This window comes from Neolamprologus multifasciatus, chromosome 15 (genome assembly GCF_963576455.1).
Source record: "Neolamprologus multifasciatus chromosome 15, fNeoMul1.2, whole genome shotgun sequence".
Taxonomy (NCBI): domain Eukaryota; kingdom Metazoa; phylum Chordata; class Actinopteri; order Cichliformes; family Cichlidae; genus Neolamprologus; species Neolamprologus multifasciatus.
Window position 1 is genome coordinate 26,396,031 of NC_140453.1, and position 23,698 is coordinate 26,419,728.

Sequence of the window (23,698 nt, forward strand, 5' to 3'; positions counted from 1 at the left end):
AGAAGTTTTAAGACATTAAAGAGAATAACTGCAGGTTCAGAGGAATGAACGCAGCGCTGAATGCAAACGAGAGAAGAGACGGCAGTCAGAGTGAACACTTCCCTCTGACTCTTCCTGTTTCCAGGAGTTCATCTAATGTCACTAAATTCTTACAAAGTCAAATCAAGAAGCATGTGCAGAGGAGGGAGGGTAGAGGATGGAGATGGAGTATTCAATTCAATTCAATTCAATTTTATTTATATAGCGCCAAATCACAACAAATGTCGCCTCAAGGCGCTTCATAGATACAGAGAAAAGCCCAACAATCATATGACCCCCTATGAGCAAGCACTTTGGCGACAGTGGGAAGGAAAAACTCCCTTTTAACAGGAAGAAACCTCCGGCAGAACCAGGCTCAGGGAGGGGCGGCCATCTGCTGCGACCGGTTGGGGTGAGAGAAGGAAGACAGGATAAAGACATGCTGTGGAAGAGGCTCTCCCTCCCATTCTACTTTTAAATACTCTAGGAACAACAAGTAGGCCTGCAGAGCGAGAGCGAAGTGCTCTAATAGGGTGATATGGTACTACAAGGTCATTAAGATAAGATGGGGCCTGATTATTTAAGACCTTGTATGTGAGGAGCAGGATTTTGAATTCAATTCTGGATTTAACAGGAAGCCAATGAAGGGAAGCCAAAACAGGAGAAATATGCTCTCTCTTTCTAGTCCCTGTCAGTACTCTTGCTGCAGCATTTTGGATTAGCTGAAGGCTTTTCAGTGAGTTTTTTGGACATCCTGATAATAATGAATTACAGTAGTCCAGCCTGGAAGTAATAAATACATGAACTAGTTTTTCAGCGTCACTCTGAGACAGGATATTTCTAATTTTAGAGATGTTGCGCAAATAGAAGAACGCAGTCCTACATATTTGTTTAATATGTGCGTTGAAGGACATATCCTGGTCAAAAATGACTCCAAGGTTCCTCACAGTGTTACTGGAGGCCAAGGTAATGCCATCCAGAGTAAGAATCTGGTTAGATACCGTATTTCTAAGATTTTCAGGGCCGAGTACAATAACCTCAGTTTTATCTGAATTAACAAGTAGAAAGTTAGCGGCCATCCAGGTCTTTATGTCTTTAAGACATTCCTGCAGTTTAACTAATTGGTGTGTGTTATCTGGCTTCATGGATAGATAGAGCTGGGTGTCATCTGCATAGCAGTGAAAATGTATGCTATGTCTTCTAATGATACTGCCCAAGGGAAGCATGTATAATGTAAACAGAATTGGTCCTAGCACTGAACCCTGTGGAACTCCATAATTAACCTCAGTGTGTGAAGAGGACTCTCCATTTACATGCACAAATTGGAGTCTATTAGATAGATATGATACAAACCACTGCAGCACAGTACCTGTAATACCTACAGCATGTTCTAATCGCTCTAATAGAATATTATGGTCACAGATTCCTGCTGATTGCAGATATCCTGCCGAGGGACGATGGCTCCTGAGAGACTGTCCCCCTGCAGCCAGCCCATAACCACATGAGCGAGGTAAAGCATCTTCACCAAACCTGAAGAAGTGCGGTTGATTCTTTCTGAGCTCCTTAGAGCTTACAGTGACCTGGTACCCTCCCTTCACCTACACCCCCACCGCTGACTTCAAGGCCCGACTCCATCAGCTGAGCAGGTAAAGTCCCAGTAGCTACATCCATCAGATCCAGACTAACACCACACCATCTCACCTTTCCCATCCCCGGCGTGTCCTTGACCTTTGACCCAGCTCGAAGGAGACATGGTGGGAGGGCAGGCGGGGAGAGCTGCAAGGCCCCGCTGAAGCCCCCGGTGTAAAGCAGCGGTTCTGCGGACTCGCCGGGCGGGGAGGCTGAGCCAGGTGGGGACTTCTTCCTGCGAGACAGACTGAGCTTGTGAGCCGCCCTGAAGACACAAAACACAGAAACAGAGTCAGAGAGCACCGAGCTGCACCCAAACACATCGTTTAACAGGAAATAAAAGAAAACATAAAATAAGATCAGAGAGAGAGAAGAGCTGATCTGAGACTGAGTATTAAGAGATGAGTTTAAGGTCCATGTCAAACACAGGCAGAGAGAGAAGGGAGGAGGAGGCTCAAACTCTTCCTCCCGGAGCCTCCTCCCAGACAGATACTCTGAAAACAGAGCGTGTCATTATAGCCTCCAACCACCGGCAGGACTCACTGCCAACGTCACATTTACCAGAGAGAGAGAGAGAGAGAGAGAGAGAGAGTGTCTGTGTGTGTCTGTGTGTGACCGTGTGTGTCCGAGGGTGGAGCAGCAGCATCTCCTGATGGGTTGGAGATAGATGGAGCAAAGGTACAGCAGGACATGCAGAGAAAGAAAGAGGATGAAAAACGTCCCGCTCCCATCAAACTGCAGCGCTGCATCACAACAAGAGAGCAAAGCACTCTGCGAAAGTAGAGCCACCAGTGACCAGGGCCACAAGGAAGGCACCTGTGTTTTGGTCTTGGGTTGTTCCCCACTGCAGGGACCACAGCTGGCGGTCACACAGGTCACCTGATTATCTTATTGAATTGATGCGTTTGCTCTAAAGTTCTTTTTACATTTCAAACTCTCAATTTTCACCTCAAGAAAATTCAAAGTAAGTAAAACAAAAAATCAACTTTGATTATTTTATTTGATCCCAGTCATGCAGCTCTCTCTAGGCTCAGCATTAGGATGCTAATGAACTTGCTCCGTGGCTCAGAGTCATCAAAGCATGCTTAACATTCGGTTACTTCACAAAGAAAATGTGAAGCTCGGCAAACTTTCAAACTTTGAAGTTCATGACCTTCATGGAGAGGAGGATCATGGGTAAAAGAAGAAGCTTTAAGGTGCACCGCTTTCTTTAAAAACGTGAAATACGTTATTGACCTTGGTGGAGGATGCACTCTGTGACTGTCACAGATGTTGTAACCATGGTGGTGAAGATACCGCCATAGAGTGTGCAGATCGTCCACACATCTGCTCAGGTAAACCTGAACACAGTTTATCTGTTTACGCACTGTGGGAGAGCCACAGCCTAATCGTTGTGTTTAACCAGGTACATATTAACCTGTGCTAACCCTCAGCATACCCGACATTCTCTGTGCACGCAGTGATGGCGGTTACGTCCTTCTGCGGCTGACACACTTCTTTAAAGGACTTTTTAATGCTAATGCAGATGTGCTGATGCTCTGACACCATCACCATCCACACCCACCCGTGATCTGAGACACGTGATCTACACCTACACAATTTCACATGTTAGCTCGAATGATGGTGTTTCAGTGATGTCACAGGGTTAGGGATGACTCCATCTTCTCTGAGTGGATGTCTGACTCCACAGGTGAGCAACCGCAATAGATTGGACAAAGGGTGGAATATGTTTAACAGCCCCTGAAGGAGAAACTGAAGAGACATCAGAGACTCGTTGAAGCTGTTATTTTACACTCTATGCTTCACGCGTCTACAGTATCAATTACATCTGGACTTAATTTATCGCCACGAGGACGTCTCTCCACTGCTCTCGGCTTTTGCCTTCCACAGAACTGTCAGTACCTCAAACATGAAGCTGGACTGAAATGAAATAGGATTTAAAAATCACTATTATTATTACTCACAGTTCCTTCCAATCCATTATCTGCTCAAACTTCTTGATCTTAAAGAGGAACTGGGACCAAGCTTCTTTTCGTCCTCATTCACCATTGTAAAGACCCAGATCTATTCAAACAAAGTGTTAAAACCACAGCTGTAAAGGAGGGACACCCGGGCCGCATCATCGAGGCTGACCTATGAAGCCTTCTCCAGAAAATAGATCCAGTGTCAAACCAGAAATCTACCCATGATCGGCGGACACTCAGCTGATCAAGGAAAAACGCTGATGGTGGTCCATATCCATATAGTCCATTTTCACTGTCTCAGGTTTACCCAGATGTTTATCCAGATGTGTCCTCTTTTAAAGCGCTTAAGGTTCTTCTTTTGTTGTCCTTCTGCATTCAGCAGTAAACATCCACGAGTGTAGCATTTCGTAAACTCTACAGGTAGAACAGGTGCCTCAAAGTCCGGAGAAGGTTTCTCCAAGGCTTTAATTCATTTTCATGCTCCCAACAAAATGGCTTTTCATCCACCAGTTTGACTTTCCATCCCCCCTGAACTCCAATATACCACTCTTTAAAGCGAGAATCATTTTACTTTTGAAACAGGAGAACACTGTCCATGCATCCAGACAATGATGATAACATGATGTCCAACACGGTTTTTCCTAAACTCGCAGAGTTTCTTGGTTCGTCAATCACAGCATCAACAGTGTGTCTGTCCTTTCAGAGGGATTAAACATTTTAACCATTTTCATTTTCAACATCTGTTTTTTACCAAATCCATAAAGAAGTTTAGGGGTTGAACCTAAAAGATCTTTAAAACTACCAAAGTGCTGCGGAGGGATCCCAAACTTATGTTAATCCTAAAGCATTCAGTTGAGTACATCAGATTTATCACCATGTTCAGCTTTCAGCAGATTATTATTCCTATTCACTTCTGCCAAACAATAAAGATTCAGTCTGTTCGTCAATCAAAAATAAGACAGGAAACCAAAAAACTGCTTCAGGTTTTTCATGATTGTTCCCATTAAAGCAATAACTCACATCACATTCATTTCACGCATGAATGAACATCCTTCTGTCTTTGCTCCCCTCACAGGTCCAAACATATCCTCATATTTAGTGAGTTTTTCTCACTAAAGTCCAACAATATGTGCCGAGTTCCTGATCAAAAATACATCTAACTGCTGAGATTCATCCAAAAATATCTGACAGTATTCATCTGTAAACCAGCACCTCGGCATCTCAACACGTTTTCCCTAGTTTGTTCCATATAGCTAAACTCCAAATCCATCTTTCCGTGTTTCGGACAGGAAGTGCAAATCTGATCACGGGACGTTTTGATATTGGTTGGAGCAAAGTTCTGCAGAGACTTCTGGAGGATGAGTTCACTTTGTTTTATGATTGTTATCAATCCGCCTGCAATGGTGTGTACTCCACAAAGCTGTGCATCCCTCCATCCTTCCCTCCGTCCTCACGCCCTGCAGCCAATCTGTAGAACTCACCTCGTCCCAAATGAAGAGCCTCAGCCGGCTTTCCTTCCTTCCACTCTTTCCTCGTACTGAATCATTCTTCCATCTTTCTGACCCTGCAGCAACTCATTCTCCACACTCTCACTTTCCTCTCATTCTTCTTTTACCTTTCCTTCTTCATTATTTCCACCTCTCCTCCTCTCTCCTCTCGTCATCTCTCCTCTCCTATTCTCTCCTCATTTCTTCCTTTTCAAAGCTCCACTTCTTTAATTTCGCCTCCTTTCTTTTCTTCCCTCCTTCTCCCACCTCTCCTGCTCATCTCCTCTTTCTTCTCTCCCGTAGCTCCTCAGTCTGTTCCTGCAGTATCGCAATGCCGCTCCTCTCCACCCCTCCCACCTCCCTCCTCCTCCTCTAACTCCAGGAGAGAGAGAGAGGGATGAAAGGAAGTGGCATCAGCAGAGGAGGAATAAAGGAATGAAACAAGAGGTGGAAATAAACGAGTGAATGAGAGCGGGAGGATTCCTGCCTCTCCCTGCCGTTGTTGCTGGGAAACACTGGCAAAGCTCCAGCCTCCCTCCTTCCTCTTCCACCCCTCCCTCCGTCCGTGGGTCCGTCTGCCTTGCTCACCTCACCTTCCCTCACTCTCCTCGCTCACCCCCTCTCTCTCTTTTCACTGCCCCGCCTTCTCGGTGTGTCGACACACAGCAGCTGTGAAACCACTGTTCACCCCACCACATGCACACATACACACACACACACACACACACACACACACACACAAACACACACACACACACACACTTGATATGCTACATGAATACTTCATGAGATGACAGACACCCCCACTGCTGGACTTCAAAGACACTCAGCATGTGTGTACAGTATGTGTTCGTGTGAGTGTGTGTGGTGTAACCTCTCTGAGAACCTGCAGGCTGGGTCACTGATATGAAACCACAGACTGACTGAAGGAGAGCAAACAGGAGACTTCAGTCTGTGAGGTGCAATCACTGATCAATCAACACAAATTAATCTATTTCAATAATTAATAAAAAAAGTAAATGTTTTTTTTAAGTAGAAAGGAAAAAAAAACTTTCAGTTTAATGTGAATGGGATGTCCAGTTGTCCAACACTGCTTCTGTGCACATAGGCTGAATGTGTGTGTGTGTGTGTTCCTGTCTGGCCATCTTTGTGAGGACCGAAATCTGCATTCTACTATAATTGTGAGAACCAACAGTCACTTGTGAGGACACACGCCGGTCCTCACAAGTTTGAAGGCCTTTTTGAGGCTCAAAATGTGGTTTTAGTGTCAGGGTTACAATTAGGTTATGGTTAAGTTTAGGGTAAGGGTTATGGTTAGGCAATGATTTTTAATGGTTAATGGTAAGGGGCTAGGGAAACCATTATGTCAATGAAGGTCCTCGCTAAGATAGCTGAACGGGCTTGTGTGTGTGTGTGTGTGTGTGTGTGTGCGTGTGTGTGTGCGCACTAAAAATCTTTCTCATCAAATCTCATCACAATGTTATGCACATGTGCACGAGCCTTGTTCCAGCTTTATGAACGAACACCTGTGCAGACACACTGGAACTCTTCATTTGCAGGTAAAATGTGTAGCTTGCAGAGTATGACATGGAAAAAAAAGCGACGATGAGAGTGAAGGATTGTGGGTATGTAACCATCAGAGAGATGTAATCTCTGGAGCGTGTCCAGGCTCTGCCCCGGGCCTCCTCCTGCTAGGACATGCCTGGAAGACCTCAGCTCCCTCCTTTCGACCCTTCTCTATGGGAAAAGGAGTGCTCCCCTCAGCCTCCTGGTAGATCATAGATGCACATGTGGTAAGAGTTTGACAATCCTCGGTAATCGTGGTCACAAAGTCAGGTGTCTGCCCAGCAGGATGACAGCAACTCCACACCAGTATTTTATGGCAGAGGGGTAAAAAACCCTCCATAATGTAGCCAAACGGTGGTGACACACCGTTCCGGTCCAAAGCTGGTTGGCTGTTTCCTGAGCAGGAAAGTACACAGAGTTCACTGTCAGAAGTGAACAAATCAGAGCTGAGGAAAGCAGCATGAGGAGCTCAGGTTCATTCAGCGCTGTCTGCAGGAGCTCAGCTGCTCTGAAATTATATTTATCATAACTCCCCTTCAGGTCGTCTCAGGCCAGACAAACCTGCCAAAATGTGCCTGACAGCAGTTTTACTGTAGTTCCTACCTGCTGCTGCTCTCTGGGGACATGTTTGAATGCATGCCCAGGAAAACAAGCAACATGTGAGTGGAGAGATGATTATTGATCAGAGGAGGAGCTGGAGAGAGCTGTGTTATTGCTGCAGAGAGCAAGGAGAGGTATCAGAGCCACAGATCCATTTCCAGATCAATTCTCTGAAGCAGACGCCAATCGATAGGAGCAGCCCAAGGCCATCTGTCACAGTTAACCTGCAGGCAGGTAATGATCAGCTGTGGTCTCAGGTTCACTCACTGAACGATTAGACACAATTAAAAGAACCACGTCTGTGAGAGCGTGGAGCTAAAAGCTCAGAGGCTCCACCGCTCACCCTTCATATTTGCAGTTTTTTTTTATTATTGACTGTTTGGTTTCATCATCTTCTCTGTCTGTCTCGAGGTGTGCATGTTAGATTGACATCACCTTCTGACCAATCACAATAACACAAAGTGGCTCTGTTTAGACCTGAAAGACCATGAATCACCCCCGACTGCTAATCAGTAATATCCAATCAAAACCCTAAAACTGAAGCTCCGCATTCCTGTACACTCTATTACTACAGTAACCTAGTGGCAGCCATATTTTTGGTCACATGATGTCATTAAAATGCCTCAAAAGGCTCAAACACGTTCTAGACGTTCTAGACCTCCAGTTCAGGTGAAGCTAGCAGCTGCAGCCTGTGTCCACCTGTCAGTCACAGAGGCCCCGCCCCTAATAATGCAAACTTTAGGCTTTATTCTAACATAAACAGGTGTCTTATGGTGTTATTATCGTTGTGATCCTGGTACCACCTTCGGTCTGACGCATGGTTTGAACACGAGGACGTCCTTCTCAATGTTCATTTTTCCAGAATCATCTGATGACTCTGTGATCAGACGCCCTCTGAGGCAGATGTTTGTCAGACCCAGGGCCCTGCTGTCAGTGTGTGGGTGCAAGCTCCTTTGGTCCAGCTTCTCCTCAGAGTGCCGCTCCAAACATCATCTCGGCCCTTGTTATCCTGGACAGCCGTCAGCAGCTCCACCTCTGCACCACCAGCTTTTATCTTCCTGCCATACGCCCTGCACTCCAGGCCACTGAAGTCCGACTGTCTGACAGTGAGAGATAAACTCTGAGGCTTAAACCCAGAGAGGTGCAGCAGTGGCTCATTTGGGAGACACTCCAGAGAAAACTGAGGTTTCTGTCTTTTATCTGCTGCAGGAACAGGGACAACAGTGGGCAGAGCTTTTGTGCTCAACCGTCACAGAATCACAAACAGTCGTGACAGCGATGACTTTAACGGGAATGAAATTGGCACAATCAGGATGGACTGCGGACAGTCTCGTGCACTCCATGCGAACCGCTGAACCGCTGTTTGTTTCACACAGTTCAACATGTGATGGGACACATGTTGAACCTGCAAAATGTCAGGATGTTCATAAAGTTTATTGACAGTAGAATGCAGAAAATATGATCTTTAATCAAATATGAACTCGTTTTCAATCTGAGGGCAGTGTCATTGTCTTCAACATCAGTCTGTGAGCTGAGAGCAGCTGCTGCACTGTGAAACATTTAAAACATGTCAAACGGTTTCTCAATTTAGACATTTGACATGTTTTATAAGCTCTGTTGATAATAAATTATGAAATCTGGAAATCATCACCTTCTGTTTCTTTCAGTTTCACATTCATGATTACATGAGGTTACACAAGGGTAATTCTTCGGCATGAGACAGGAAACTGTGAGGCGGTCTGGACAGGAAGTCCTGGGGTGGGCAGCAGCAGGTACCAACCCTCCGTCACACTCATGTCTGCAGCACGGTCGGCTCAGCGAGGCCTTCAGGACTCTGGATTCAGGACTCTCAGGACTCTCTCTGGATGTGGGTCACATTACTCCTCAGCTTTCCACTCTATCAACACACTGCTCTCAAGGTTGAAGGTTTGATTCGCAGCTGAGCCCCAGGGGTGACTCTCTGCTCTGTGTAACCTCCTTACATCACTTCCTCTGTCACTCTGTATTCCATGCGTACAGGGATCAGGGACACGGGTCATTTTAAAGTCTCACGTCTGCAGAAAGCTCAGCCTGCCTTAGTTACTGAGTAAAGAGTGTCCTCCTCACAAACATGCTGAGCTATGAAATAAAAGCCTGAGACGATCCATATATCAAAGGCTGATCCGTGTCTCAGAGTGTCTGAGGACTGTGTTACTGCTGATTCCCTCCAACAGGACATGATAACAGAATCTAACCTAAGTGGAAGATGTTTACTTCAATGACTGCAGGAATTCTGGCTGTACTTGCGACTCTTCACGTCTGTGGAGTCCCACAGGTGTTAAAGGCAGGTCTGCACACTAGCAAAGAGGACCTGGACAGGTCACCGTCGTCGAGGTGGAGAGAAGTTTAAACTGTCCAGAGTGCAGCGTCAGGTGACCTGTCGCTGGTTAAACCACAAGCTCTACCTATCTTCGCTCTGACTCACGAATGTCTTCACGAGGCTCTCCCTGCACAGAGAGCAGCAGAAGTTTGTGCTCCATGTTCACTGACTTTCTCAAAGTCAGCAGCAGCTGTGATTGAGTTTCACTGACACTGGAGCCAGTTAACCAGCAGTCCTTCTCCGGGCAGACTCTGCTGCAGCGCTGTGGCTCTGTTGGGTCTGAGCGGTTTGGGAGAGGCTCTGTTCTGGACAGGAAGTCGATAAAAAAAGCTCGGGCCGCGAGCCAGAAATCCACTTTGGGGAACTTGACTCTAATAGTGGGAGCGGGTCTAATCCTTACTTTATTTTGGGGTTTCACTGTGAGTCTAAGCTGCAGGAGGTGTGGCTCTGCTCTGTGCTCCAGGCTCAGCGCCGGTCCGAACCTTCGGCCCCGTGTCCACAGTGTCTCCATCACCTCCGACAGCACCTCCTCACAGCACAGCAGCATCAGGTAGCCCTGACCGCTGTAAAGGTGCTGCATCAGGCTGAGCTAAGCCTACAGCTGTGACTGAGCAGCAGCAGTGAGCAAACAGCGAGTGGGGAGAGCAGCCCGAGGCTCAGGTGTCGTACCAGCAGACGGCGAGGAGTCAACAGTTGGAGGGGATCCCCGCATTAACATAGCTACGTTTTTGATTGGCCGCCCTGAACAGTCGGCTAGAAAACATTTCAGATCATTTGTGTGTCCGAACAGGAGGACACACCGCCTCCATTCCCTCTGTGACCCTCAACATCCAGAATGGGTCAGAATACCAGATTCGAGCAGACAGACGGAGTCAAAGCCCCCTGACCCCGAACACCACCTCTGACAGCTTGGACAGGAAGAAAAGCTGCCAATTAGATTCTGCAAGGAGAGAATCTGAATCTGGAGCACTTCCATTGATCCCTGAGGGAGACGTTCTTACAGCAGCAGCATCTCCATGTGAATCCACACATGAAGTTCTGCTGTATGAGCTTTCCTCATAGGACAAACACAACTGAAGCCCAGAGAGCTTCATAAGATTCACAGTTTTCCCTGCCGATAAGGACCTCCCTCATAAAACAGTGTTTTGGTTTGTCCACAGTGACCCAGGTTTTATGTGAATTAACAGAAGCGTGAGCGTGTTTTATCGCTACAGTCTGAGCTACATTGGCTGTAATGTTTATTTTGTACAGTTTACATACAGAGAGTCGTGTTGACTCACTGAGCTCACAGACTTCATCCAGTCAGACCACAGGAGTCGCCCCCTGCTGGCCAGAATGCAGGTCTAAAGCACGCTAGTGTTGGTTAGCCACACTGATCTATGTACAGCATGTGCAGCATGTGCTGCTTTGCGTCTCTCTGTCATGTTGCGTTCACTGACCTGATCAAGAAGGCGGCAGCGGCAGACGGCGGCTGGCTGGTTTGGGTGCTGACGCTGTGGGCTGCTGGTTTAACCGGAACGTTCTGGGCTGTATCCGTCACGGTCAGATGACCTCCATCTGCAGTCAGACCCTGACAGATGAGACAAATATCAGGTCTTAAGCCAAAACATGAAATCCAGCATCACCTGAAATTTCCTTTTGATGTTTGTTCTGTTCTTAAATTAAATCATTTATTTTTTCATAAAACTCATCACATTTTCCATAATTTACATAATTAATAAAAGCAGGCAGTCTCCTTCAGACTGACACCAACTCACAGAGGATCCCGATGCCGTCAGACGCCGTCAATGCTGCACCTTTAGAGAAACATCTGTACTCAGACTTTGATATTTATGTTTAAATATATTTTTTGTAGCAGTATAATATTTATAGTAAATAATGCTGATATCCCAGTATTATTTTTATTCAGAGGTCAGACTTCCCCCAACGCTCTTTATTTATCAGAAATTGCAGATGAGCGCCGTTAGCTCCTGGCTTCATCAGCAGCAGGAGGAGGAAGCTCTGGATGAGGAGATCATTAGTTAATTACCTCAGGTCGTTAGCCTGATCGTTGCCATCCAGACTTCCTGTTCTGCTCAAACATGGCTGCTTCAACCACTGAAGGCTTTTTCCGGTTCACCGTGCTTAATGGCTAGTCCTACTGGGCTAATGACCGGTCAGCTGGTCTGCTGCTATAATTACATTTCATCATACAGAGTAGCTTGTTTTGTCCTTTTGTGCTTTCATTCCAGGATAATGGAGCCACACATGAGTGTGATCTCAGAAACATCCAGCTCTTTGCAGCTGTAGTAGCACAGCTCCTGTCTCTGGCCTCAGATCCGTGGCCTAGTTATGGTGAATTACCGCAGTTACAGGAAGTGGCACACTGGGGCAGATCCACTCTTCAGCTGTGTGACTGCGACACGCTCGGCTGGCTAACAGGATTACACAGAGAGCCGGCAACGGGATGAGCTAGCGCCAAAACGCCATCCTGAGTGAGACCAATCAAACACGAGGGCCACAGAGCACGCTGCGATTACCGCCTCACGGCTGTGCAGTGATGGTTTCCATCCAAGTTTGGAAGAGGAACAGACACGGCGAAGGTTTACAACATCAGAGCAAAGAAAACATGCTCTGTGACCTTTCACCTTCTGCTTATGTCATCACTGTCATCATGTCACACCTGTGTGAAGGTTTAATGAGTGAATTATTGTAACTGTGCTGAACTTGACCTTTGACCTGTGGGATATGACTGGCTCTGAGGCATGTTGTGTGTTCAGGTGTGTATTTGGCTGAGCAGGATAAATCCATAAAATCATGTGACACTCGTTTTCATCGTCTTCACCTCAGCTCTGACTCTGTTTCTCTTTCTCTGCGTCACCAAGTCAATGTTCACCCTTTTCACAATAAAAGCCTGGTCTACTAAAATAACACCTGCTGAAAAGCAGCCACTGAAATGCAGTGTTAAGGACATGACATCATCACAACCTCTCCTCACACTGTGATCGGCGGCCATGTTTACTCCTGCCCAGGCGTAAGTCTGAATGCCAATCATGGAGCTGAGATAATCCTGAATATGATTGTCTGAGTTATTATACAAGAATCCATGAAACAAACGATCCAGGTCTGAAGAGGTGCATTGTGTCATCTGTGGGACTGTGAGGACGTATCCCCGTGGATGATGACGACCTCAGAAAATCGTGGCGTGACATCTCAGAACGATCACATCACTGCTGTGGGAGAAGGAGTAAAACGGAGCTGGTGGAGGATCAGAGGCCGCCACGATTAAACTCAGCATGCTGATGGCAACTAATGAGGCACATGATGAAGACCTGGCTTCCTACAGCTCTTTGAGAGTTTTTAGTCCCGCTGCCGTCATCACGCTGTCACAACTGCTCCATCAAACACCTGAGAATAACTTTGTCTTTTTCCAAAGGTTGCTGCTGAAGGTTGGGAACACTGGAGAAACTGGAAATTTCAGTCTGTTATAACTGCAGCTGACACACACACACACACACACACACAAAGAGTTGTAGCCTGACTTTACAGCTGCATTAGAATCATGTGCAGTGTTGGAGTCAAATTGTTAAATCATTGTGTTACTTAAATTTGTAAGTCTTAGTTCAAACTTATGGAATGCCAGGACTGCCATAATGAATTAATTAAATACACCATTAAATAATTATTAAATGTGGCAATAATTAATTAAAATTGTAAATAATTAATTAAAATGGGAAATAATTAATTAAATAAATATTTTTGATGCATTGAATTAATTAATTATTGCAACATTTATTTATTTATTTAACATTTTAATTAATTATTGCCACATTTCAATAATTATTTAATGTTGTATTTAATTAATTCATTTTGGCACAGTTGACTCCTTCAGGTCTCACCATGAAATAATTTTATCTGTCAACCTCACTCATCAAACCCAGGGGGCGGGGTTAACGCTGATCGAGTCAAAACAATTGCTTTGGCCTTGTGGCCACTGTTTTTAGCACACAACAACCGGCATGTTGAAACTAACAGAACTGAACTTTGAAAAACCCTGTTTGTGTGTCATCAAATACCGTTTAAATATTTTTTAGCCAAGAATGTAGTGGTTTAATCTTCAGATGTCTGGTCGGTTTGTCAAGATACAGCCTCTTTGCAAAAGTGCTTTGATGATTTCGGAGATGTCTGCCCAGCCCAGTCTGAACATCAATTGCAATTGAGCTGTTATTACCACCAACAAAATGCAGGTACACAGCTGCCATAACCCCCGCAGTACACTGACTTCATTTACTGAGGTTATATTTATTGGGTTTTTATTTCCTGATGTTCGTATGTGTCATACCTGTTTCAATTCTACATTAAAAACATGTTTAAGGAGGAGAGAGAGCAAATAAATCCGATTAACATCTGATGTTTGGGTTTTTGTTAAATAATGAGCGTGACCTGCATATAAACGCATAAAAGAAATAACGTTGGTGTTTCCGTCATGTAGTAACTGCTAGGTTTAACTGTACAAAGGTTGTTCGACACTATGAAACACATACAGACTTCATGATGTTCAGCTAATATTTTTATTGTGAATATTAATCATGAGGGTAAACGGCCCTGTACACCACGGAGCGAGGTCAGCATGTCCACGATATCTTCAGCGCTCTGAGTTAACTGACTAATCTAATGGTCATCTATGAATAATTCACGGGTCATATCAATATGATTTAACAGAACATCATCCTTATTACTGCCAACTATTCCAGAGACGTGAAAATCTACAGCATAAAGAACAAAAAAATACAGCAGTCTAACACAACACTGTAACAGAGATGAACGCGTCAGTTTGTCACAGATCAAAGTGGAATGAAAGTGATTGGTTGAACAGGTGTTCGTGATCTGTGTTTTCTGCATTTTCATCAGCGTAAGAGACTCAGCAGCAGATTATAATAACATTTGTACATTTAACAAATCACCAAATTAATACACAGAAGAAACGATCAAACCTGTTCCGACAATTTGAGTTTGTATTCCCTCAGCTGCAGACTCACTGCTGTTTAAATGTTTGAGAGAGAAGATTAGATATAAAAAAAGACGTCAAACATAGACTCAGTCTGAGTTCACATTTGATATGAGGCCAGGACGTAAAGTGGCTGTGCCCTGTTTTAAGATCATATATGTAAAATTGTTGTCTGACCTCCGTCGATCCAGCCACTCAGAGTCCGTGGTTACCATGGCCAGTAGCGGTCCTAGCCTGTTTGGCGCCCTGGGCGAACACCCCCTCTGGCGCCCCCCCCCCCCCCCCCCCCCTCCTCACACACAAAGAGAGAGACGAAGTATGCATTGTATGCAAACGTTGTATGCAAACGGCTACTAAACAGACATCATAATTCGTCATACAATGAGAACAGGACAAATCAACAATTGACACTGACTAATTAATATTATATTATTGTATATATTGTTTGGAGTTTAGTCTGTTACTGTTACTATTTTTACCATTTCTTCTTGGAGGAACTGTAACCCAAATAATTTCCTTAGGGATTAAGAAAGTATCCTGATTCTTAATGTTTTAGGATACATGACCTGCCATTATCCAATGACACATCTGCTTACCTGTATCTTTTGCTCGTTTCTCCTTGTAGGAGTCATAATTAAATGTATTGAATTTTAATGATCACTGGGTTTTCATTTGTTTGGTTGCTATGGTGATGTGTAACGGGAGTCACGTGGGTGCTAGCGGCGACATTAAGAGGGCATTGTCAGTCTGTCTTTCACCGGTTTGATTTTGACAGAGAGGAGGGCTGGGTAGCCCTAGTTTTTGTTGACCGCAGCACAACGAGTTTCCCCTTGTTGCATTAGAGCCTGTGATGTTTTAAGAGTTTGAATCGCGAGCCGATCACATTGCTCTGTAAACTTTTCAAGCACTTTAATAAACAAGCAAGCAATTCCACCTCTCGCATTATTGCGTAAAGTTGAGAGGCAAATAGACAGGCTCAGTCCCCGGCCTCTAGCGACTGTGGAAGTCGCTACACTCCTCCTCTTCTTTTCTCATTTGAAGTTTAAAAACGGGTTGTGTGTGAGACTTTAGATCAACAAAATATAAAATATACATTTTAAATTGTTATTGATCCCTTTACCCCTGGTCCTAAAGTGTATATTTATTTTCTTACTCTTATATATATTGTTTGTTTACTTGCACTGTTGTAACTGGAGCCTCGTCGTCTCGTCTCTCTATATACTGGACTGTATGTAGCGGAGATGACAATAGTCAGCTATTTGACAATAGTCAAAGTTTACTTTGACTTCAGCAGCGAGCAGGCGCACCGAGGGCTCTCGCGCTCACTTTTGAGTATAGAATTTTGAAAAAACATCGGTGCAAATGATAAGTCTGTATCATAATGTCTGGTGTTTTCGTGTTTGTTGGTTTCTTTGTAATTTGTTTTATTTTGCGAGTTGGTAATTTTTGCTGCTCCAGCCAGCCAGAGCATCCCCCGCTGCCCCGCCCTTTCCTCCCTGTGCCGCAAGCAGCAGGCGCACCTCGCAAACGGAGGGCGCCCTTACTCCCAGCAAATGGGCGGTAGAAAACCAATGCCATTCCCAATATGCGCTGGCATGATGTCGGGGCAGCATGAGAACGAGCCGCGATGCCGCCCCCACCACGATGCCGCCCCGGGCAACCGCCCGTGTCGCCCGTATCTAAAACCGCTACTGACCATGGTTACTGCATAAGTAGCTGTAATTTAAACAGCTGGCACTGCGGAAACCTACTTGAGTGTTTATGTTTGTCATTGCAAAAGAACTGTCTGAATGGTTAACTGAAGTTAACTTATAAATTATAGTTAAGGAGTATCACAGATACCGCCCACTGAGCTTTGTGACTGTACACCACTACACTGAAATAAGTGTAGTTGGTGACAGAAAAACGGGGTATATTAAAACTTTACACCACCACCATTACTGCCTGTGATTTGAAATGCATTCTGGGATACCTGGCTTCCCCAAGTCCACACAAGCAATCGATTATCTAGGATGGACCTGTCTTGACTTACTTTGCACAGCAACCAATCAAATGTTAGAGAAGCTGCAGTGGCAACTCCGCCCACTTAGTTTGATGGGTGAGGCTGACAGATAAAATTAGTTCAAAGTGAGACATGAAGGGGACAATAGTGCCATAATGAATTAAATAAATAAATCGGTAAATAATTAATTAAAACTGTCAATAATTATTTAAATGTGTTATTAATTAATTAAAACTGTCAGTAATTAATTAAATGTGTCATTAATAAATTAAATATGTCATTAATTAATTAAATGTGTCATAAATATTTATTTAATTAATTATTTCTCAGTTTAATTAATTATTGCCACATTTAATTAATTATTTAATGGTCTATTTAATTAATTCATTATGTCAGTCCTGGCGTTCCCTACAAACTATAGGATCAATGACATTCTTTTGTTTCTGTTGACTTTCCCAGCCTGTTAAACGGTGGGGGAGGCTATAGTGTTTTATTATGAGACATCCTATGTGAGGGTTCTGTTTTCTTGTTTAGTAAGCTTCCTGCTTTTATGACCCTTTTGTGGGCAGGAGGTCACACAAACGCACCCCCAAACACAAACACACACGTGCACACACATACACACATAGTACCTTATCTTTTAGAACCATAGGGGGGGGTTTAGGGTGGTGCTTGTGTGTACTGTAACTGTTTGTGTGTAACAGAATAAAAGGCGGCAGGGGAAGCTGGTTCTTTGGACTCGTTTGACACCGAGGGCAGAGGATTGCTGCCGTCTGGCTCCCCTTGCTAGCAAGTGAAATTGATCAATCGCTGATTGTCTTGCTTCCTTGCTTCGCTAATAGGAATACGTTTCTACACCAGCGGGGCCTGTGGAAGCGCAGACCCAACATGCAGAATGTGAGGCTGAAGCCTCTGGTTTCTGAGTACAGGTGTGCACGTGTGTACAGGTGTGCACAGGTGTGTGTGTTTACAGTTGTGCACAAGTGAGTACAGGTGGAGCCATACTGAGCAAACTGGTGTGAGATAACTGAACAGTTCATATGGAGACCAGCAGAGAGCACACGTTTGGAGAAAATACAATCCTGACCCAGGTGACCCCTGACCCTTGACCTCTGTGGTTCTTCTGAACAACTACAGTGGGGCAAAAAAGTATTTAGTCAGCCACCGATTGTGCAAGTTCCCCCACTTAAAATGATGACAGAGGTCAGTAATTTGCACCAGAGGTACACTTCAACTGTGAGAGACAGAATGTGAAAAAAAAAATCCATGAATTCACATGGTAGGATTTGTAAAGAATTTATTCGTAAATCAGGGTGGAAAATAAGTATTTGGTCACCTCAAACAAGGAAAATCCCTGGCTCTCACAGACCTGTAACGTCTTCTGTAAGAAGCTTTTCTGTCCCCCACTCGTTACCTGTATGAATGGCACCTGTTTGACCTCATCATCTGTATAAAAGACACCTGTCCACAGCCTCAACCAGTCAGACTCCAAACTCCGCCATGGCCAAGACCAAAGAGCTTTCGAAGGACACCAGCAAAAGAATTGTAGACCTGCACCAGACTGGGAAGAGTGAATCTACAATAGGCAAGCAGCTTGGTGTGAAAAAATCAACTGTGGGAGCAATCATCAGAAAATGGAAGACATACAAGACCACTGATAATCTCCCTCGATCTGGGGCTCCACGCAAGATCTCATCCCGTGGGGTCAAAATGATCATGAGAACGGTGAGCAAAGATCCCAGAACCACACGGGGGGACCTGGTGAATGACCTGCAGAGAGCTGGGACCAAAGTAACAAAGGTCACCATCAGTAACACACTACAACGGCAGGGAATCAAATCCCGCAGTGCCAGACGTGTTCCGCTGCTGAAGCCAGTGCATGTCCAGGCCCGTCTGAAGTTTGCCAGAGAGCACATGGATGATACAGCAGAGGATTGGGAGAATGTCATGTGGTCAGATGAAACCAAAGTAGAACTTTTTGGTATAAACTCAACTCGTCGTGTTTGGAGGAAGAAGAATACTGAGTTGCATCCCAAGAACACCATACCTACTGTGAAGCATGGGGGTGGAAACATCATGCTGTGGGGCTGTTTTTCTGCCAAGGGAACAGGACGACTGATCCGTGTTAAGGACAGAATGAATGGGGCCAAGTATCGTAAGATTTTGAGCCAAAACCTCCTTCCATCAGTGAGAACTTTGAAGATGAAACGAGGCTGGGTCTTCCAACATGACAATGATCCAAAACACACTGCCCGGGCAACAAAGGAGTGGCTCCGTAAGAAGCATTTGAAAGTCCTGGAGTGGCCTAGCCAGTCTCCAGACCTCAACCCCATAGAAAATCTGTGGCGGGAGTTGAAAGTCCGTGTTGCTCGGCGACAGCCCCAAAACATCACTGCTCTTGAGAAGATCTGCATGGAGGAATGGGCCAAAATACCAGCTACTGTGTGTGCAAACCTGGTAAAGACCTATAGTAAACGTTTGACCTCTGTTATTGCCAACAAAGGTTATGTTACAAAGTATTGAGTTGTATTTTTGTTATTGACCAAATACTTATTTTCCACCCTGATTTACGAATAAATTCTTTACAAATCCTACCATGTGAATTCATGGATTTTTTTTCACATTCTGTCTCTCACAGTTGAAGTGTACCTCTGGTGCAAATTACTGACCTCTGTCATCATTTTAAGTGGGGGAACTTGCACAATCGGTGGCTGACTAAATACTTTTTTGCCCCACTGTAGCTAAATAGGGTGCTTACCGTACTGTGTCGGAGCTCAGGTGTGCAGCAGGAGACCCTCCACACCCCCTCCAGGTTCTGAGCTGGGTTCAGGGGAAGGGGCGTTACTGTGGCGAGCCCTTTAGCTCCGCCCCCACCGAGGTAGGTGCTCTGCACTATGCTCGATCTCCACGGGGCTCCTCCCTCCTGCTGCTGCTCCTCGTGCTTCCACCTCTGCTGCTTCACTGGCAGCTCATTGCAGACCCAGCTGCTCTCTGAGATTGGGGCAGTGCTGGAAGTGGCAGGGCGTGGTGCCATCTCCCTGCTGATGCCCAGAGCCCGCCGCAGAGCGAGTTGCCTCAGTTGCTGGAAGGAGGCACCGCATACATCACAGTGGGCTTCGATAGAAGTATGGCGAACACGGCGAGGCAACTGGAGACGCTGGAGCTTATTAAAGAGGAAGGAGGCATAGGCCAGGTCCTGGAAGAGGTGAAGAGAGAGAGGACAGTCATGTGGAAGGTTGGACAAAATATCAGGAACACCAAAATCCAGTTACTGACACAGCTGAGGACCATGAAGAATTAAAGCTGGCAGAAATAATCTCGAAATAAGTTCATTAGCTCACTGCTGGTACAGCTGAACGACAACATGAATCAAGAACCAAAAACTGTCAGAGCAGCAAGCTTGGAAAACCTACACACACACACACACACATCCGGTATTCATATCTTGTGGGGACATCTAATTGACATTTTGCTTTTCCCTAACCGCTTACCCTAAACCAGTCTTTCTCAAAGAGTGGTACGGCACACAGGCTGTCTCTGGTGCTATGCGGAAAATCTCAATTTTTTTTTAAAGATTAAATAATATACTATTGTGGAGGTATGCAAAGACGACACGAGAGTTCCCGACGCTTTTCCGGGAGGCGGAGTCAACCAGAAAACGTGTCGCTGAGCGTGAGTCCTCTATAAAGAGTACCCCTTCCTTATCGCCAGCGGTTGTGGCCGCTATGGAGCGCTGGCGGGAGAATTGGTAGGGCCGCGGGAGATGCCGCCAGTGAATCGGAACTATCGCCTTGGTAGCCAGGACAATGCGATCCGCTTCTTCTGCAAGTGAGTGGTAATCCTTCGCTGCCAGCAGCAGGTAGTTGGGGAGGCCAGCTCGCATTGACACCTATCGTAGGAAAACGTGAGTGAAGAGGAAGCAAGTTCCTAGCAAGGACAGTGTGCCCTCCATAAGCTTGAGTGCGGTACCATCGCCCAGGCCCGAGAGAGAGAGGAGTTTCTCGGCCACTCTGCATCAGAGAGGGAGTAGTGCCACAGCAGCAGCGCCTTAAGAGCGGTGTATTTCCCTTGGGTGGGGGGATCCCGGAGGAGGGTCATCACATGGCGGGTGGACAGCTGATCCAGCAAGGCCACCACATGATGGTATTTCGTGTCGTCGGCTGAAATGCCACGAAGAGCAAACTGAGTTTCGACGTGCACGAACCATGAAGTAGGGTCGTGATGCCAAAAATCCGGCAGCTTAACCACCACAGCAAAAATTTAAATGTACAGTTCTGCTATGACTTCCGGCATAAATGACGACAGAAAACTAAACAGCAGTGGTGTCTGTAGGGTTACCGATGTTGGGCTAGCTGGTATATAATGATGTGCTGTGTGGTGGCTAGTGACACAGCTATGTTAGCATAATATAAACACAGTGAAGCTGGAGGATGAACACTAACTTTTTTTCCACTCAATGAGGGTTCCCGATGGTTAGGATCAAATGTCAGGAGAACAACTGCAATATAATGTACTGCAATATAATAATACTGCTGAGCTGTAGTTACATCGTAAGGTTTTAAAAATTGAGCTTGAAAATGAATAGTGATGATAAAAACTGAAAGAGGCCGTCGGTGATCACTGACTGTTTTAGGGGCTTGTTCAGATTAAATAGAACATAATACAAAGCATTAAAACATGTTAAAAACACAACATCCTTGTTTGGGCCCGCAACTAGGTTTCATCGGGTCATCACTCCAAGATCCCACCTGTTGCAAATGTTTTAATGCAGTACAGTTGTTATTATTATCACATGTCACATCCTGTTTATGACAGTTAAAATAAATAACATTCATATAAGAAATAAGATTGTCTTGTGTAAACTGTATGTGGTGTTAAATAGGCCTATTCTACTGTACTTTAATGTCGGTCATAGGGGTTGTACTTCAAGAGCCATATATTTTAAGAGGTTGTACTCATTGTGAAAAGTTTGAGAACCACTGTCCTAAACCCAACCACAATCTAACTGTAACCCTGACACTAAAACCAGAAGTCTCAAAAGAGTCTCAAAAATGTCTTCAAACTTGTGGGGACGGGGATTTAGGTCCCCATAAGTGTGTAGTATAGTAAACTTCCAATTTTTGGTCCCCACGAAGATACGAATACATGCTCATATGCACACACATCCACACTCTCACACACACATACACAGCTGTCAGCCTCAGATTTACAGTTGGTGTGTCAGGGTATGACCTCCTGTTGACCCGAGTCACTGAGCATCAATGGAGGTTGGCGCCCTGCATGATTGGAATAACTTCACGTGACCAATCAGACAGCTGCAGCCCAACAGCCCGAGCTGAAGAGCTTCACCCCAAAATCAAATGTGCACGTTTCCTCGGCCCTGCAGCCGTTTGTCCTGCTGGCTGCTGCGGCAAGCTCCATGTAGGAGTTGAACTGTGTTCATGTTCACGTGAAGAAATTTCTCTCTTTGGCCCAAATAAAGAGTCTCTCTCTGGAGTCACTTTCAGAAACCAGTTGCTCCGACACAAACAAATCTCTCTGACAGTCTCTCTGACCTCTGACCTCTCCCATCTGCTGCTGCAGAGCAGCTGGCAGGATTTCAGTTAAAAAAACCCTCATCAGCAAGAACCACTTCTGAACTTTTACAGCCTAATACGAGCCATGAGAGAGAGGAAGTAACAGAGGAGGCTGGCAGATGAAGAGAGCCAGATGAGGTAAATGGGGAAAAAATATGAAATTAACATTTCTCATCAAAAAGCAACTTCTTAAAATGATTAAAAAGATCATCCAGTCAGAAGCTTTCACATAATGTGACCATGTCCAGGAGATGCACAGCTCAAGCTGAACAAGATCATTGCAAACAGACAAAGAGCAGAACCTCATGAACCCACCTGACTGAAACACGCACAGCAGGAGCTGTAGGTGGAGCTTCAATCATGACATCCTCACTGAACTCATCTGGAGCTCAAACTCTTTGTAACGTCAAACTATCAAACCTTTTCTACCTACTGACACCTTACCGCTCATCACACACACGAAAAGCTGACACACTTGCAAACAAACTGACAGACCGATCCCAGTTCCCTGGACAAGCTGACCCTGGTTCCCTGGATCAGCTGACCCCGGTTCCCTGGATAGTCCAGGTCGTGCAGTCTGATCCGGAAGTTACTTCCACGCTGAGTGCAGTCTCAGTTTGAGAGCAGCTGGCGCCTCTCTTTAAATCTCTTTTTATTCACACACATGACAGAGGGCTGTCCCACGAGCTGGGACCCTGCATCTGCAGCAGGCCCTGTGCTGATGTCACTTCCTTTTCTCACTGTGGTCAGTCACAGCTGTGGCTGCATGCTCACACAGGATATCAACGTTTTAAATATGATGCATGAAATCCCTTCAAGAGTAATACCTGCTCTGAAGCTGAGGTTGAGGTGTTGGAAGTGGTTTTGGAGGTGGAGGTGTTGAAGGTGTTGGAGGTGAGAAGATGTGATGAGGTGAGGTCACTCAAAGTGTTTCAGGGTGTTATATTATTGACCACCAGCACTGCTGTGTAGCTCCTCAGGAGGGCCCTTTAGTATCCGAGCATGCTCCTCACGCTCACTTTAATCACATGATTCATAGTTGTTATTAATCTCTGGTTCAACAAACTCAAAGTTTTCCAGAAGCGCTGCCTTCGGCAAATATTATGAGTATCACTTCCCAGACCGCCTTCGAAACGAAGACATCCGACAGAGACGCGACAACCAACTGCCAATCGAGGGGCAAATTCAAGAAGAAGAATCTCTGGTTCTCTTCCACAGCATGTCTTTTATGCTGTCTTCCTTCTCTCACCCCAACCGGTCACAGCAGATGGCCGCCCCTCCCTGAGTGATTTTGGTCTTACTGAGTGAAACATGAAGTCTGTATGTTCTGGATTATTCAGAGCATGCTCACTCTGGCTAACTACCTGTCAGTCACAAGTCATCAGCCAATGAGAGCGCTGGCTCACAACTGGATCCACCCCTCATGGATATTGCAACATCCATCTTTGATATACAGTCTGTGATTTAAAGTTTATATAAAGACAGAGTGAAGCTGCCCCTGACCTTCTCT

The 23,698-nt window shown here is 45.3% G+C and overlaps 2 protein-coding genes across 4 annotated transcripts in view; both read right to left on the reverse strand.

Moving 5' to 3' along the window:
* The window catches only part of LOC146502245 (kelch repeat and BTB domain-containing protein 11-like), a 152,280-nt gene that overhangs the window by 42,429 nt on the left and 86,153 nt on the right, over nucleotides 1-23,698 (reverse strand). The window lies entirely within an intron of this gene.
* The window catches only part of LOC146502247 (kinesin-like protein KIF26A), a 57,561-nt gene that overhangs the window by 23,515 nt on the left and 10,348 nt on the right, over nucleotides 1-23,698 (reverse strand). For 2 of the 3 annotated variants that reach the window (XM_085132976.1, XM_085132975.1), the window contains exons 3-5: nucleotides 19,371-19,808; nucleotides 11,063-11,193; nucleotides 1,720-1,912 (exon numbers count right to left, since the gene is read on the reverse strand). In XM_085132976.1, the coding sequence (XP_084989102.1) occupies nucleotides 1,720-1,912; nucleotides 11,063-11,193; nucleotides 19,371-19,808 (762 nt within the window). Of the gene's footprint in view, nucleotides 1-1,719; nucleotides 1,913-3,611; nucleotides 11,032-11,062; nucleotides 11,194-19,370; nucleotides 19,809-23,698 lie in introns of those variants that run through there. The other variant, XM_085132977.1, reaches the window with a different exon arrangement.